Source organism: Natator depressus, chromosome 17 (genome assembly GCF_965152275.1).
Source record: "Natator depressus isolate rNatDep1 chromosome 17, rNatDep2.hap1, whole genome shotgun sequence".
Lineage (NCBI taxonomy): Eukaryota > Metazoa > Chordata > Testudines > Cheloniidae > Natator > Natator depressus.
Genome location: NC_134250.1, coordinates 6,597,052 through 6,611,150, shown reverse-complemented (window position 1 = coordinate 6,611,150; position 14,099 = coordinate 6,597,052). Strand labels below are relative to the sequence as shown.

The window sequence follows — 14,099 nt, the reverse complement described above, 5'->3', positions numbered from 1 at the left end:
TGGTTTTTGTCTCTGATTAAAATTCTTTGACTTTGAGTTCAGAACTTGAGGAGGTTAAAAGGAGTTTTCTCTGCTGTTCTGTATCCTTCTGACTGGTGGATGGCTTCTTATGATGGTCTTTTGGCCAACTTGTCTGGTGCTCTCAACCTTCTGATACTGCCTTGGTCCTGGCTGCCCCTTTGCCCCTTTTCATTTGCTCACTGCCTCTTTGAGGAGCATCTCGGAAGGATGAAGGTGTCTGAATTTAAAAAAAAAAAAAAAAGCATCCAAACATTCTTGAGCCATCTACAGTGCTCTCTCTCTTGCAACTGTCTTTTTATACTCTCTTGGCTCTCAGGAATGTAAAGTGTCTTCCCACAAATTTAGACTACGTCAGCAAAAATACATAGTAATCAGTCTGTATGCATAGATCCGACCAATTCCTACAAGGGACTTTTTTTCCTTTCATATAATTTGTCTGGTTCATTTTTCAGCAAGTGTGGTGGATATTACAGCTAAAGAACTTCTGGACAGTAAACATACTGAAGTGTGCAGTCTGCAATCATTTTTACGTAATCTTCATTTGCCACTCATGCAGTCATGCCTGAGGATGTGAGAAGAAGATATCTGACCTGGAAGACTGATACGATGTGGATAAAAGAATCCAGTTTGTGGAGAGCAAGTTAACTTCAGTATTCAGCTAGGCTCTTAAGAAAATCAAAGGAGCTAGGCTAGAACAATGTCTTCCTCACTGAGGGAATCAAAGGAATGTCATCCAATTGTACTGTGCAGTAAACTGGGATATTGTCAGCGAAACTCTTATCCTCAGTGGAGAAAACAGGCAGAAGACACAAATCTGTGTCTGGCCTCCTAATGTTTGAGTGCACAATTTCCAAGATTAGAAGGCAATGCCTGCTACTGAGAGGAATCAATCACCGGGTATATTCCATTTGTACAAAAGGCTTTTATAGATGCTTGCAGAATTGCTGATGCTCATGCAGTTGTGTTATAAGCACTTTGAAGGCAAAGATTTAAGATCAGATTTTTACTATGCAGGATATCTATGGGCATAATTTTTGAATCAATCCTTTTGACAGAGCAGATGCAGATACTTGTCAGAGAACAAGACGTGCAACTTAATATTGCTTAGAGAAGTAGTTTTACTACAAACTATTAATCTGTAAACTGTTACCTTTTGCAATTAGGTTATGAAATGTATAGCAATTTTTGTCCTTTTGGAGCAACAAGGTTTTAAAGTACTTCCTACCATAAATCTAACCTACTTGCTAAGGTGAAATTAAGTGAATTAGAGAAGTTAAGATGAACAAGATAAATTTAATTAAACATATATACAAGTAGTACATACAGACATTTTGCAGGTGTCTTAATTCATTAAATGGCTTGAGCTTAATAACTTTAGCAAGGCCACTATGTATGCTGAGTATTTTAGTGCTGCAACTCCCCCTATCTTACAGTTTTGGATGTGTTTTTTTTTTTCTTTCATATTTCTATGTTCCCTACTAATGGAGTACATAGCTATTTGATTTTCTCCTTTATTTAAGTATTGTTATGTAAATTACAGTTTTAAAACCATAACTCACCTGCTGCAAGTTAGTTAGTGCCATATCTCTGCTGTCTAATTGGTGGCCTAGTATAAATAAGATTTCCTTTTTTCTTTGGTGACTAGATTTCCTTGATTGAACAGATGTCCCAGTGAGAATTGACTATCAAAAGGGATCCCGATGGTCTGAATCGTTTTCGCTGGGGTGGGTGGAGGTTTTGGAAAGTGATTCATAGACTCTCTAGTTTATGCATGACCTCCTCCATTTATATGATACAAATTCAACAAAATCAAATTTCAACACCTTTAAATATATTTTTCTTGTAATAAATATTAAAACTTACTGCTCAGAGGAAAAAGAAAAGGAGTACTTGTGGCACCTTAGAGACTAACAAATTTATTTGAGCATAAGCTTTCGTGAGCTACAGCTCACTTCATCGGATGCATTCATCGGATGATCAGAGGAAAGGGGACTGGGATGTTAAAATAAAAAGTCGATCTTTTAGGTGCTGGCAGAAATTGTTTGTAATTTAACAAAAAAGCCTTACTTTTGTGGGTTTCAGAAGATGAAGTTTCTGGTTCATTACCAAACCTTTATTTTGCTAGCTAAATATGCCATAACACATAAAGGAGTTTGAAGTGCAGAAAATGCTTGGAAATTTTTACCATATGTTCTAGTTCTGTTCCTCTGTAATTAGTCTGAAGTAATAAGTGAAACTTGTTTTGTACCTTTTTCCAGAATTTAACATTTTTTTACCTCATGACTCTATTGTGGCTGGACAGGGATCTATGTCTGAATAGCTCAAAGAAAGTGTTATTTAAACTCCTGTTTAAGGCCAAGAAAGCCATTTTAAATTTGGATTAAAAACTAAGCCTAATGTTTGATTCCCTGGAAGAGATCTATGTGCTGTCTACTGAGAGAGATTATAAAAAATAAGGTATGACAGATATGGCAATTTCCTGCATATCGTTGGGAGACCCTTATTGAATTAAGTTTAAGTATTTTTGGGGCCCATTGTTCAAATGAATCTTGTATGTGTGATTGTGTTGTACACGATGGTTTTCAAACTTTTTTTTCTGCTGACCCAGTTGAAGAAAATTGTTGATGCCCGCAGCCCAACGGAGCTGGGGATGAGGGGTTTGAGGTGTGGGAGGGGCTCAGGACTGGGGCAGAGGGTTGGAGTGAGGGCTGAAGGGTGGGCCAGGAATGAGGGGTTCAGGGTGTGGGAGGGGGTCTGGGCTGGGGCCAGAGATGAAGGGTTTGGGGTGCAGGAAGGGGCTCTGGGTTTGGGCATGGGGTTGGGCCTCAGGCTTTTCTCGGGCGGCTCCCGGTCAGCGGCGCAGTGGGGGTGCTAAGGCAGCCTGTCCTGGCACCACGGATCACAGTGCACCCCAGAAGCGGTCAGCAGCAGGTCCGGGTCCTAGGCGGAGGTGCACAAGTGGCTCTTGCCTGCAGGCGCCGCCGCCACCCCCTCCCCTCCCCGATGCCATTGTCCGGGAACCAGCCAGTGGAGTGCAGAGCCGGTGCTCGGGCGGGGGCAGTGTATGGCACTCTGTGGCTCCCCCCGCCTAGGAACCGGACCTGCTTGCTGTTTCTGGGGCGCAGCGTGGTGTCAGAACAGGTAGGAACTAGCCTGCCTTAGCCAGGAAGCACCGCCGATGGGACTTTTAACAGCCCGGTTGGCGGTGCTGACCAGAGCCGCTCTGACCCAGTGCCTTCCATTCCACAACCCAATACTGGGTCGCAACCTGCAGTTTGAAACCACTGTTGTACGCCATGGTAGAGGGCTACCACAGCATCTAGGCACTAAAGACAGTGAGTGGTGATGAAGGTAAATCAGCCATATTGTTAAACCCTCCCACCTACAGACGTACCATCTCTTGGAGAGGTTTGTGTATACTGGTTTCTCCAGAGACCAACAGACAGAGAAAGGACTTTTGGATAAAGAGCCTGAGTTTAAACTGACTCAGTGCCTTTGTTCTGATCCAGCAAATGGACATGACCTTCTGCCCAAGGTGGGGGCCGCCCCCAATCCTTGTGGAAGAACTGACATCTACCAGAGTCCAAGGCTGGAGTTGTGGTGACCTCTGGTAAGCTTTTTAGTGTGCATGTATGTTTTTATTGTTATGTTTTCTCTGTAATGCTTTCACATTAAAAATAAATGTTCTTGCTTACAAAGAGCTGTGTGTGGCTATTTATAGCTGTGAACAATTATGCTGTTCGTAGCCTTTGGAGAGAAAGCAAAATACAGAATGCTGGCTTGTTTAGGCAGTCTGGCTTGCTGGAGACACCACAATGTAGACAGGGAACCGTGCAGCCTGGAAAAACCTTGGGGCCTCTCTCCAAGAAAGACTATGGTTGAGAAGCTGGGATCCTAGAGTAGGTGGACCTTGGTCACTTGGATGTACATTCTTTGGCCCTTTACAGTTCTTCATATTTGCTGAAATTGAATGTTCTCCGTACAGGAACTCTGAGTAAAGTTCGTGAGTAAAGAAAATAAGAGTGGAGAAATTTCGAAAGATGGGAACTATACTGACTTGTGAATATTATTGTTTAACATGCATGTGCTCAATGCTGCATAAGTCATACAAACATATATTTTGTTTTATTCATTAGCCAAATGTAAGTTCCCTGTTTAAATAAACCCAGTTTCCAGGAAATAGTGTTTCTGTGTATGGAAAATGTGTTGTGTTGAACTTTTTTTTTAAAATAAAGAAGGATACTCCGGATTTTTCAGTTACTCAGGAAACTCTAGCTAGTAGTGAATGTAGGAACATATCTCAGCAACATGGGCTACTGTGCGAGCACATTATATATGTATTTGTATTACCAGAGCACCTAGGAGCCCCAGTCATGGATCAGGGCCCTGCTGTGCTAGGCACTGTATAACACAGAACTAAAAGGTCTGATTCATTCCCCAAAGAGCTTGCACTCTGAACACATCAGGCCTGTCCTCCTCTCCCTACTGGCTTCCCATAGAATATCAAGTCGAATTCAAGATCTCCCATTATTTTTAAGATGCTCAATGTCCTGGTCTCACTATACCTAAAAGATCACCAGAAGCTCAGGGGCTGCGGTCAACATCTATACTCATCAGGAAGATGGAGCTGTCCACGAGGGTAAAGCTAGTCTCTGCAGGAGACAGTATTCTAAGGGACTGGTCTAAGGCTGGGGAGTGAACTCCCACAGGTTTTAAGAACCACTGCAAATCTCACCACTTTCCTTTCTAACTGTAAGGCTCACTTTTAAAAACTTGCCTTGAATAATAAATGCGCATAACATAGTGGACATAAAATAAAGACAAAACAGAAACAGAGCATCTCCTCTTTCCTTTGGAGAAAAAAAGGGAGAACGAGAACCATGTGTAACAAATGCTTGTCCAGCTGCTTAATGCATTTCAGGGAAACTCTGGGATACTATGCTGATGACAGCAGTATAAGGACCTGAATAGAACTGGCATCAAACAGATAATGAAGAAATAAGAGTGAACCTACATAGTATATTTTCAAAGCATACTTGCCATTGCTAAATAGAATAGTACTTGGCGTTATATAGTGCATTTCTTACTCAAGGTACAGTAAAATGCTTTAAAAATCAACGAGGTAGATGAAAGTAATGAAGTGACTTTTGGCAAGCACCATCACTGCTGAGTACCCAGCAAAAGTACATTGCCCTGTTTTTATTGAGAGAAAACATTCAGAGATGCTAGTGTTCTAATTTTCTGAGGTGCTGAGCAGACCCAACTCTCACGAAAGTTAATGGGAGCCATAGTGCTGAGCTCCTTTTGAAAATCAGGCCTTGGGTTATGCTGTTTTATCTCTTGAAAAAGTGTATTTTGTGATTATTAGCATTATTAAGCTGCCAGCAGGACTTGCATCTCATTGGAAGTACAGTACATGAGCTCATCTGAACAAGTGAACTGTATTAGTATGTGGAAAACTTTTTGACTTCATGGAGATCTGGAAGTTGCTTGATATTAATTTTCATCTAGACAGAGGAATTTGTTTAGCATATTTTCAAATATGCTGATGACAGAATTTTTTTTTTATCATTTAGCTAAATGGAGTTGCAGATAAGGTGGTGCCTTGTTGGCAGGAAAGGCAGTTTTCATTACTTTAATTGCGTGATTTATCAGGATTTTCAGCTTTTTATAAATGCTGTAGTGTTATGACAGAATTAAAAGGATTTAGAATAAAAGGAGTTTAAGAAAAGGACTTTGCAACAGGATTGCAATACTTTTTATATTCGATGGATTTGGCTAGCTGTTTTTCATTTCAATCATCAGACTACATTCTGTTAAACACTGTGCGGAGCAGGTGTGTATAGCATCAGTATATTGCACATGTGAATAAACACAATTTTATATATAAAAAATTAATCCACCATAACTTGAAGGATTAAACGTCCCCCCCCCCCCCCAGAATGACGGGGGGGTGCTGATGCATTAAGCATCATGGAGAACAACACATGTTGCTGCTTGCAATCTCATGAACAGGACTGCTGTTAACCTGATTTCATGCACTGCAAGGTCCTTATACTAATGATTTTTCTAGCGTATTAATAGTTACATCCTAAAAGTATAAATTTGAAGTAGATAATGAAAATTTTTTGAAACCTGAGTTTGTCTTAAACGTCTGAAATTAGAAGTTGAAGCACCCACTGTACAATTATTCCAAATACGTTGCAGATGATGATGATATTCCTTTTGATTCTGTGCAAATGTTTTCCCCTATAATCCATTTTTGTATGTTCTGAAATTCTTTCCTTTGTAATTCTCCTTATTAAAATAAAAAGTTTATACTCAAACTTAGAGTTGGACTGAATAGAAACTTGTGAACTGATGTCTCGAGTGTGTGTGTGTGTGTGTATGTGTATTTGTGTATGTATGCATGGTTTAAATCCTGGCCCCACTAAAATCAGTGGCAAAACTCCCATTGGCTTCAATGGAGCCAGGGTTTCTCCCTTAATGTAATTTCTATTGAGCCTGGCTAGGTAAACAGAAACAAATGGAGTTCATCTGTTCCATATATTGGGGGGGAAAAAAAAACAAATTGGTTGCCAGGTTTTTAAAAAGACTTTACATGTTTCATTTATCAGTTTACAGATCGGTACATACGGTACAGGTGTGACCCATAAAAAACCTTGGAAAGAGCAGAATAAAATGAAAGTGCATTTGGCTTTTTTAAGTAACTCGTAAACCTGTTGTTGATGGTGAAATTATTGATGTGAACCCTTTTCTATTATAAATACTCCAAACACGTAGGAGGGAAGAGTTAGTCTTGTATAGATGAGATTGCTGAGCGGTTTTATGTTATAAATTAATTGTATGTACCCGTACTATTAATAATTAACAGAGACTGTGAAGTGAAAAAGTATATTGTTAATTGTTATACCTTTCTGATGAATTCACATAGAAGTACAGCCATACAATTAATTGTGAATTAAGGTTTGAACAGAATGTGTTACCGATACTTGGAGTAGATCAAAGAGTTTGATTTTTATAATGAAGAAAGCTTTTTTGTGATCTGGAAACTTACCTCACTGAGGCATCTCAGCTTGGTGTGTGTATGTTTAATTTCAGTGACAAACATCCTGACATTCAGCAAAGCAGTAGTACCCTCCGGGGAAAAAAAATTCCACAAAGGCGAGAAATTAGATGGTTTTTATTTGACTTTATTCCTACTTAGACACAGGGTAAAATTTTTGAAAATGCCTATGCCCCATTTTTCAAAAGTGACGTGGAGCCTAGGTTATACTGAAAGTCAGTGGGACTTGCTTTTCCTAAATTACTTTTGAAAATGGGACTTATGCTGCTATGTCACTTGTGAAAAATTTGCCCAATTTAGAGATGTAAGATGGGCATGGGCATGGCCATGTTTTAGGCAAACATTAGGATCCAGCTCGTCACACTAAAGAAAGAGAGGGACTACTCTTATACTGTGTGTGACCTTAATGGAATAAATTGAAAAAATGTGTGAAGCCTTTCAAAAATAGCATCATTCATATTTTAGAACAGCTTCACAAAATAGAAAAATGGGAGTTAGCATTACTTGACCTTAATAAGAAATAACGGTTTCTGAAAAGAGTAAGCAAATACCCACGTATCCTGGCGAAATTTTATTGTTCATTTACACCTATCACCATATTTACGGGAGCTGTTGTTCTAGAGTTCATGGTTTTGTTGTGAAATGTATCCCTATTGCTGAGCTTGTAGTGGCTGCTGCTCTTTATCTGTATAGCCACTGGCCTTCCAACCTCTTGCCCTTTGCTTTTGTAAAACCTTTGGGTATACTTTGATTGTGCAAGGTGCTCTAAAAATGTTTTCTTTTTCTGTAGAAGAATTTTTTTCAGGTTAATGATTTGTGGTTTTTAAAAAGAAGTGTTCTGAAATTTGACAAGATATAGTAATTATATTTTCAAGTCTAATCAACTTATTGCAGTGAATTAATAAAGACAGCATGGTGAAAATATAATGAATGCTTTTTGAGCTTTATTTTTCTGTTTTTCTTCTAATCAGGCCCTCAGAAATGTGATAATTTTTCTGAGAAGAGACCTCTTCTTGGTGTGTGTAAAAGCATTGGATCTTCTGGGTAAGGAAACTTTTCAACTTTTAGTATACTGAAAAAGCAATTTATTTTATAGAACAATAAAAAATATTTTTCTGTAACTTTTTCTGCTCTGTATTCAGAGGTGGTTTTTTTTTTTTTTTTTTTTTTTTTACACATTACAAAGCTGGGAAAGGTTCTCCCTGTAAGGTCTCAACCTGCCAGCACCGATTTTTTTTTTGGGACACATGCCTTTAAAAACAAAACAAACCTCTGTGATGAAAGACCTGTGATATGAAACCCAATATAAAATAAATGAGGAGGTATTTTGAAATTGTGTGGCATTATTTTCTTTTAACATAATCTCATTTTCATGTTCACTGTTTCTGACGGTAATGGATGAAGTTATTACAGAAGAGTGGTCAAAACAGGCCTCTGTGCCTCAAATAATTAAAGGATGTTTGTGAGGGATGAGTGATATTCTATGTCTAACAGTGTTGTTGATTGTGTTTTGATGTAAACATTGGCCACGTATTGCTTATTTGTAAAATAATTTTGTAAAAAATGCTTATTTTTTTGTTCAATTAGAAAAATGAGTTGGCATGTTTGTCTTAGTCTGGGGATAGCATACAAGGAATCTGAGCTCAAAAGTTGCATTTCTTTTCTCACTTCTATCTTGGCAAGGACTGGGAGAGTTGTGCTGGTCTCTCAGTTGGTAGGCAATTTTAGAGGCCCTTATTAAAGAAGTCCCTGGCCTACATCTAAATGGGTTAATACCCATGCGCACACAGAAGAACCTATTCCAAGAAGTGAAGGCTGAAATAAACAAGAGAATCCTAGGTGACAGCAGGGAGTTTTAATATGTCTGTTTCTCCTGTTTCCGGGTCCATTGTGGCTTATATAGTACACTGGACCTATTCAAAAAGACTTCAGTGTTATTTAAAATCTATAGAGTATTCCTCTTGCTTGGTAATGAGCATTTGCCAACCTCCCTTCCCTGAAATGTGTTTTGTTGCTTTCTAAGTGTCAGCTGGAGGGTCTTCCTCATACAAAGAGGTTGTTCTGCTATGTTATGATGGCTGTGTTAGATGTGTTGACTCAGACAGCACTTTCGGCTTATACCCGTACCAAGTGGAAAATACCTGCTTCTCAAGGATAATCCTATGCACAGAGACTCAAAGGCTAAATTGCTGAAGCAAATCTTCTTACAATAATTAGACTAATTCTGTGCCACACCTTTTTAATTAGGAATTTTAATGACTTTGGGTATGGGTGAAGGTTAACTAGTAAACCCAAAACAATTCCTAAGAGTGTTGCTCACTATGTACTGTTAGTTTATTAACAAAGGATATGAATGTTATCTTTAAATTTAAGAATCTGATCAGAAATAAGCATAGCTAAACTTCTTCCTTTATGCTAAACTGTTTATTGTGTGTTATGTGCTGTCAAAATGTTTATAATCTTATTAACTACTTCTCCTGCCTAGGACTGCATGTACTGTTTAGTTGTAAACAGTACATTACAGTTGTTTGTTATCTGGCAGTATTTCCCCTCTTAATCCGGGTCATTGATTTGTGTGTGAAAAATATGCTTCAGAGAACTTATTTTCCATGCTGGTATTCTTGCAGAAGTGAGTGAGACATGTCTGAGATGTTAACAAAATCGGCCTGTAAAGCAGGCCACTACTTTCTCATAGCTGATGGGCTCCAGTAAAATTCAAGACTTCAAAAAATTATTTTGTTAATTTTTCAAGAGAAAATGCTTCACTACATAAAAAAGGAGCAAAATCAGGTATGTGCCTACCTAGCCATTATTTAAATATCTGTAAACACACCCTGAGCTTTTAAACCAGGCCTGGAGCTCCGGCCACATCGTGAGAACCTGATTAAAAGAAGGGGACTGTTGCACAGGCTCCCTTTTTTGCCTTTTGAAGGAAGCACTGGTTTGTATTTCACGATGAATCATGATCAGAAGAGTCTAATAATACTAATAAAAAAATCAAACACACGCTTCTCTGATCTGGTGGTTATTTATAAATGGACACTGTAGGAGCCATTGCAATACCAGTAACCTGCAGATTAAGAGTTTCTGATCATTTACATTCTCACCCTGATGGTTTCAAACAAATTGTGATTTTTGCAAGGTATTGTTTGTTGTTCAGGTGACCCAAGGCTGGCTTGCCTTTTTCTTTAAATTTATTAAGTGGATCTTCTATTTAAAAAAGCAGTGTAATCACCACTAAACACCAAAAAGAAAATCAGTTTAAGATGTCAAACCTTTAAGTCTAATGGAAGCTGAGGTGTGGGGGTGGGAAGGAATTTCAGTGTTAAGACTTCAAGTCTGTTGTTAATTTGTGGTTTTGTGCTTTGCATCACCTACGGTAACTTTTAATACCTATCTGCCTCTGGACAGATAGTACATCTGGTTTAAATGTAGATCAGTGAGAAGGTGTCTGGAGAAAAATCTTTCTTTTTTCCTGAAGGATCCCAAAGGCTAGCACTTGCTAGTATCTCTCTACTGTCACCCCCTCATCTGCTGCTGAAATTAGGCTCATTCTAGCGTGACGGGAGCAGTCTGATAGCACGCAGCAGCAGCACGCTTGAACTGTTTAGGACCTAACGTTCGACCACTACTGTATCCTAGTTGAAACATGAAGGAGCATTGACAATAATAGTTAGCACCGCCATAGCATTTTCCAGCTGTGCTCCATGCGCCCCCCCAGCCCCCCTTACTTCAATGGGCTGAGGAAATGTCTACCCTGTGGCAGCAAATCTCAGAGCCTGGATCTGTAGTCTTGGGCTTGCACTACAGCACTAAAAACTGCAGTGCAGATGTTGTGGCTCGAGTACTGAAGCCCACCCCTCTCTCTAGGCTTCAGAGCCCAAACCACATCTACAGTGCTGTTTTTAGCATCGTAGTGAGAGCCACAGAGATTAAGGCTATGTCTACACTACAGACCTTACAGAGGCACAGCTGTACTGCTACAGCCATGCTGCTGTAAGGTCTCCCGTGTAACCGCTCTGTGCTGACGGGAAAGAGCTCTCCCATCGGCATTATTACACCACCCCACAATGAGCGGTGGTAGCTATGTTGGTGGGAGAGTGTCTCCATTTGACATAACGCTGTCCACACTGGCGCCTTTGTCGGTGAAACTTATGTCTGTCAAGGGAGGTGTTTTTTCCTCACAACCCTGACCGACAGAAGCGCTAGTGTAGACATGGCCTAAATTACTTTCCTAATGACAGTGATACAAAGACAGAGCCAGGAATAGAACCAGGTTTCTGACATTCAGTTTGTTGCACTATACCTTGGACTACACTGTCTCTCTTTAATGTAAGCCTGTAGTATGGAACCGTTCTTGATTAGCCCACCCTTGAGGTGGGGTGCAGAGCTCCACCACCTGACTCTGTCCCCCTTAGGCCGCCATGTTCTGTGTTCAGGTCCTTGCTATAACCAAGCCCTCTGACTGGGTCCTTAATAGTCTCTGTTCCTTTCTGGATAATGGGGAGCTGGAAATTCTGTGGTTCTAGTGGGGTCTAGACAGCTCTACGTCTCCTAGGTTTAGAGCTTTGTTTTCTAAAGTCCTTGGTTGGAATAGGGGAATCCAGGCCTGCCCACTCCACTGGGTTCCAGCTCAGGGCCCTTGTTTAGAACAGCCAGAACCAATTGTTTTCTGTCCTTTGCTGCTCACTGAGCTTCCTCCTACCTCTCCTCCCTCAGCCTTCCCCAGCCTCTTGCCCTGCTTCTCTCTTTTTGAGTGGTCGCTTCTGTTGGAGGGATTCTCCCTCTACAATCAGACTGTTTCTCTGATAGCTGCCTTTCTCCTCAGAAGTTCTCCCTGACACTGAGGTTCTTAATCTTTTATCATGGTGCTTCCCTGCCTAGCTAACTGCCTCCCAGTTACTCAGTGAGTTAACTAAGCCCAGATGAACTTGAGGCTCCTGTTCCCCTGACCTTTTCAGAGGGCCTGCTACCCTCTGACAAAGCCAAATGAGTTTGGATATGGTTATGAAAATGGGGCTAATGTTTCTGCCTTTGCAAAATGTGGCTTAATGGCTCACTCAAAAGACAGTACCTCCATCAGCCTAGTACCTCCAATGCCATGCTGGGGCATGACTTAAAGGGAAAGCGTGTCACCTTTCCAATGGCTAATGCCACTTCTAGAAGCCCTCTGGCTTTTCCCTGTAAGTCTCCCATTCAAGTATTGACCCTGATTACTCTGTGAGATCTGATTGGATCACAGTCTGCGGCAGTATGGTTACAGATAGGGTAAACATACCAACAACAACAAAAAAAAAGTAGCTACTTTAGCCTTGACCAACCCCTATCTTTTTTTCTTGCTGTTCTTTAAACCTGGCTTCTTTCCTGCCTGTCTCTGATGCTCCCCAGACCTTCGTCGTTCTATCCTTGCTTCTTTCCTGGCACATTCTACCATTCCCTTGACTGTTTTGACTCCTCCAAAATAGGGGATTTTGTAATACTGTGCTCCCAGCCCCCAATGAGGGAAGTGCCCTTTGTCTAGGAAAGGTGAATGTCTGGTATAGTGGTTTTCAGCACAGAGGGGGGAGTACTACATGGTGTGTAATATCACACACTGATCTTGGACCCCTGCTGTCTCCCAACATAAGTATCTTAGTTAAGATGTCTTTTTCTCAGCGATAATTTATGTAGCATTCATTTTTCATAGCTCTTGTAAAACTTAGCTTGAAGCTGTTAACTTTGTGGGTGTAAGGCAAAGAGCCAGTACATTTTACACTTGACTCACAATAAAACCTCAGAATGTTACTCTTGTATTACAGTTTGGGGGGTTAGTGTAAGCTATTACACATGTTATCATGGAAACTTTTGAGCATGGGAAAACTTTTTTTTTAAATGATCAGAACTGTGTGCACACATTCCTATGTGGTGTGTGAGAGATCGTGTTTACAAACATGGTAATATACAGTATAACATTCTCTCATGATTCCAGGAACTTGTGCAGATGCTGCTGAATGCACAAAAGATGTCTGATCAATTGAAAGTCTAATATGTATTAGAACAGCATTTAGAAGTTTTAGACTTTTCCGAGACACTAGACTGTTAAACTAATAAAATTTTGATAGAAAGCAGATCATACATAAATCGACACAGTCATTTCATAATAGCACTTTATAGCACTTTATCTATTAGGATTATATCAGTGAGATATTGACACATTCATGTTAGGAGCTGGAATTTCCTGATTTCTAACCTCTAATCTGCATTAGTGGTTAGTTTCAGGAAATTCATCTGTACTCCTTTTGCTATAAAGTAAATATAATACGGTGAAGGAGCTGTGATAGAATGGTATTTTTATAGTATTTTAATGTAGGACATTCTTTATTCTTGAAATCTGAAGAATTTTCAAGTTCTACCGAGTCACTTTAAAGCTATCACTAGCATTTAAAAAAAATAACATTAACAGTTTTCACCATCCCTTTACCATACCATTAAGAAATTCATCCTACCATGATTTTGCCTGACAAAATAAATGTCTCGTATACTGTGCACCTTCAGGATTTGTTTCCTTGATTATGAAACAGACATGGATATCATGTATAAAATCAGCGTCAATTTCATCTGTGGATTTATTTTTGAATCATGGCATCTTTTCATTGTCCTTCCTATTGTCTGTTTGGTAGATGTTAATATATGCACACAACTTTCCACTGAAACCCCTAATATTCAGTTGTACTGTAGATTGTCCATTGATCCAAGAATGTCTTATTAAATTTAAATCTTTTTCTCAAGAACTTAAGCTCTAAAGTAGATGTTTTGTTAACAGTGGGAAAGTATGGAGGACTGAATGAACATTTACTGTAATGTGACCTAACAAGTAATCAAGGCAGTTCTTAACTTCATTGATATAATGTACTTTTAATTTAGGAAGCTTTATTAAACTACTAAGATTCTAAACAGCTAATTAGAGATGTAGGGTGTAAATTTTCTTACTGTTTTAACCATGCAGCTTTAATGAGAGTCATGTGATTACAAG

At 39.6% G+C, this 14,099-nt stretch overlaps 1 protein-coding gene across 9 annotated transcripts in view; it reads left to right on the top strand.

The window, feature by feature from the left end:
- BCAS3 (BCAS3 microtubule associated cell migration factor) overlaps positions 1–14,099 on the top strand; it is a 489,647-nt gene that overhangs the window by 31,513 nt on the left and 444,035 nt on the right. For all 9 annotated transcript variants that reach the window (XM_074974373.1, XM_074974376.1, XM_074974372.1 and 6 more), the window contains one exon: positions 8,059–8,131. In XM_074974373.1, the coding sequence (XP_074830474.1) occupies positions 8,059–8,131 (73 nt within the window). The remainder of the gene's footprint in view (positions 1–8,058; positions 8,132–14,099) is intronic.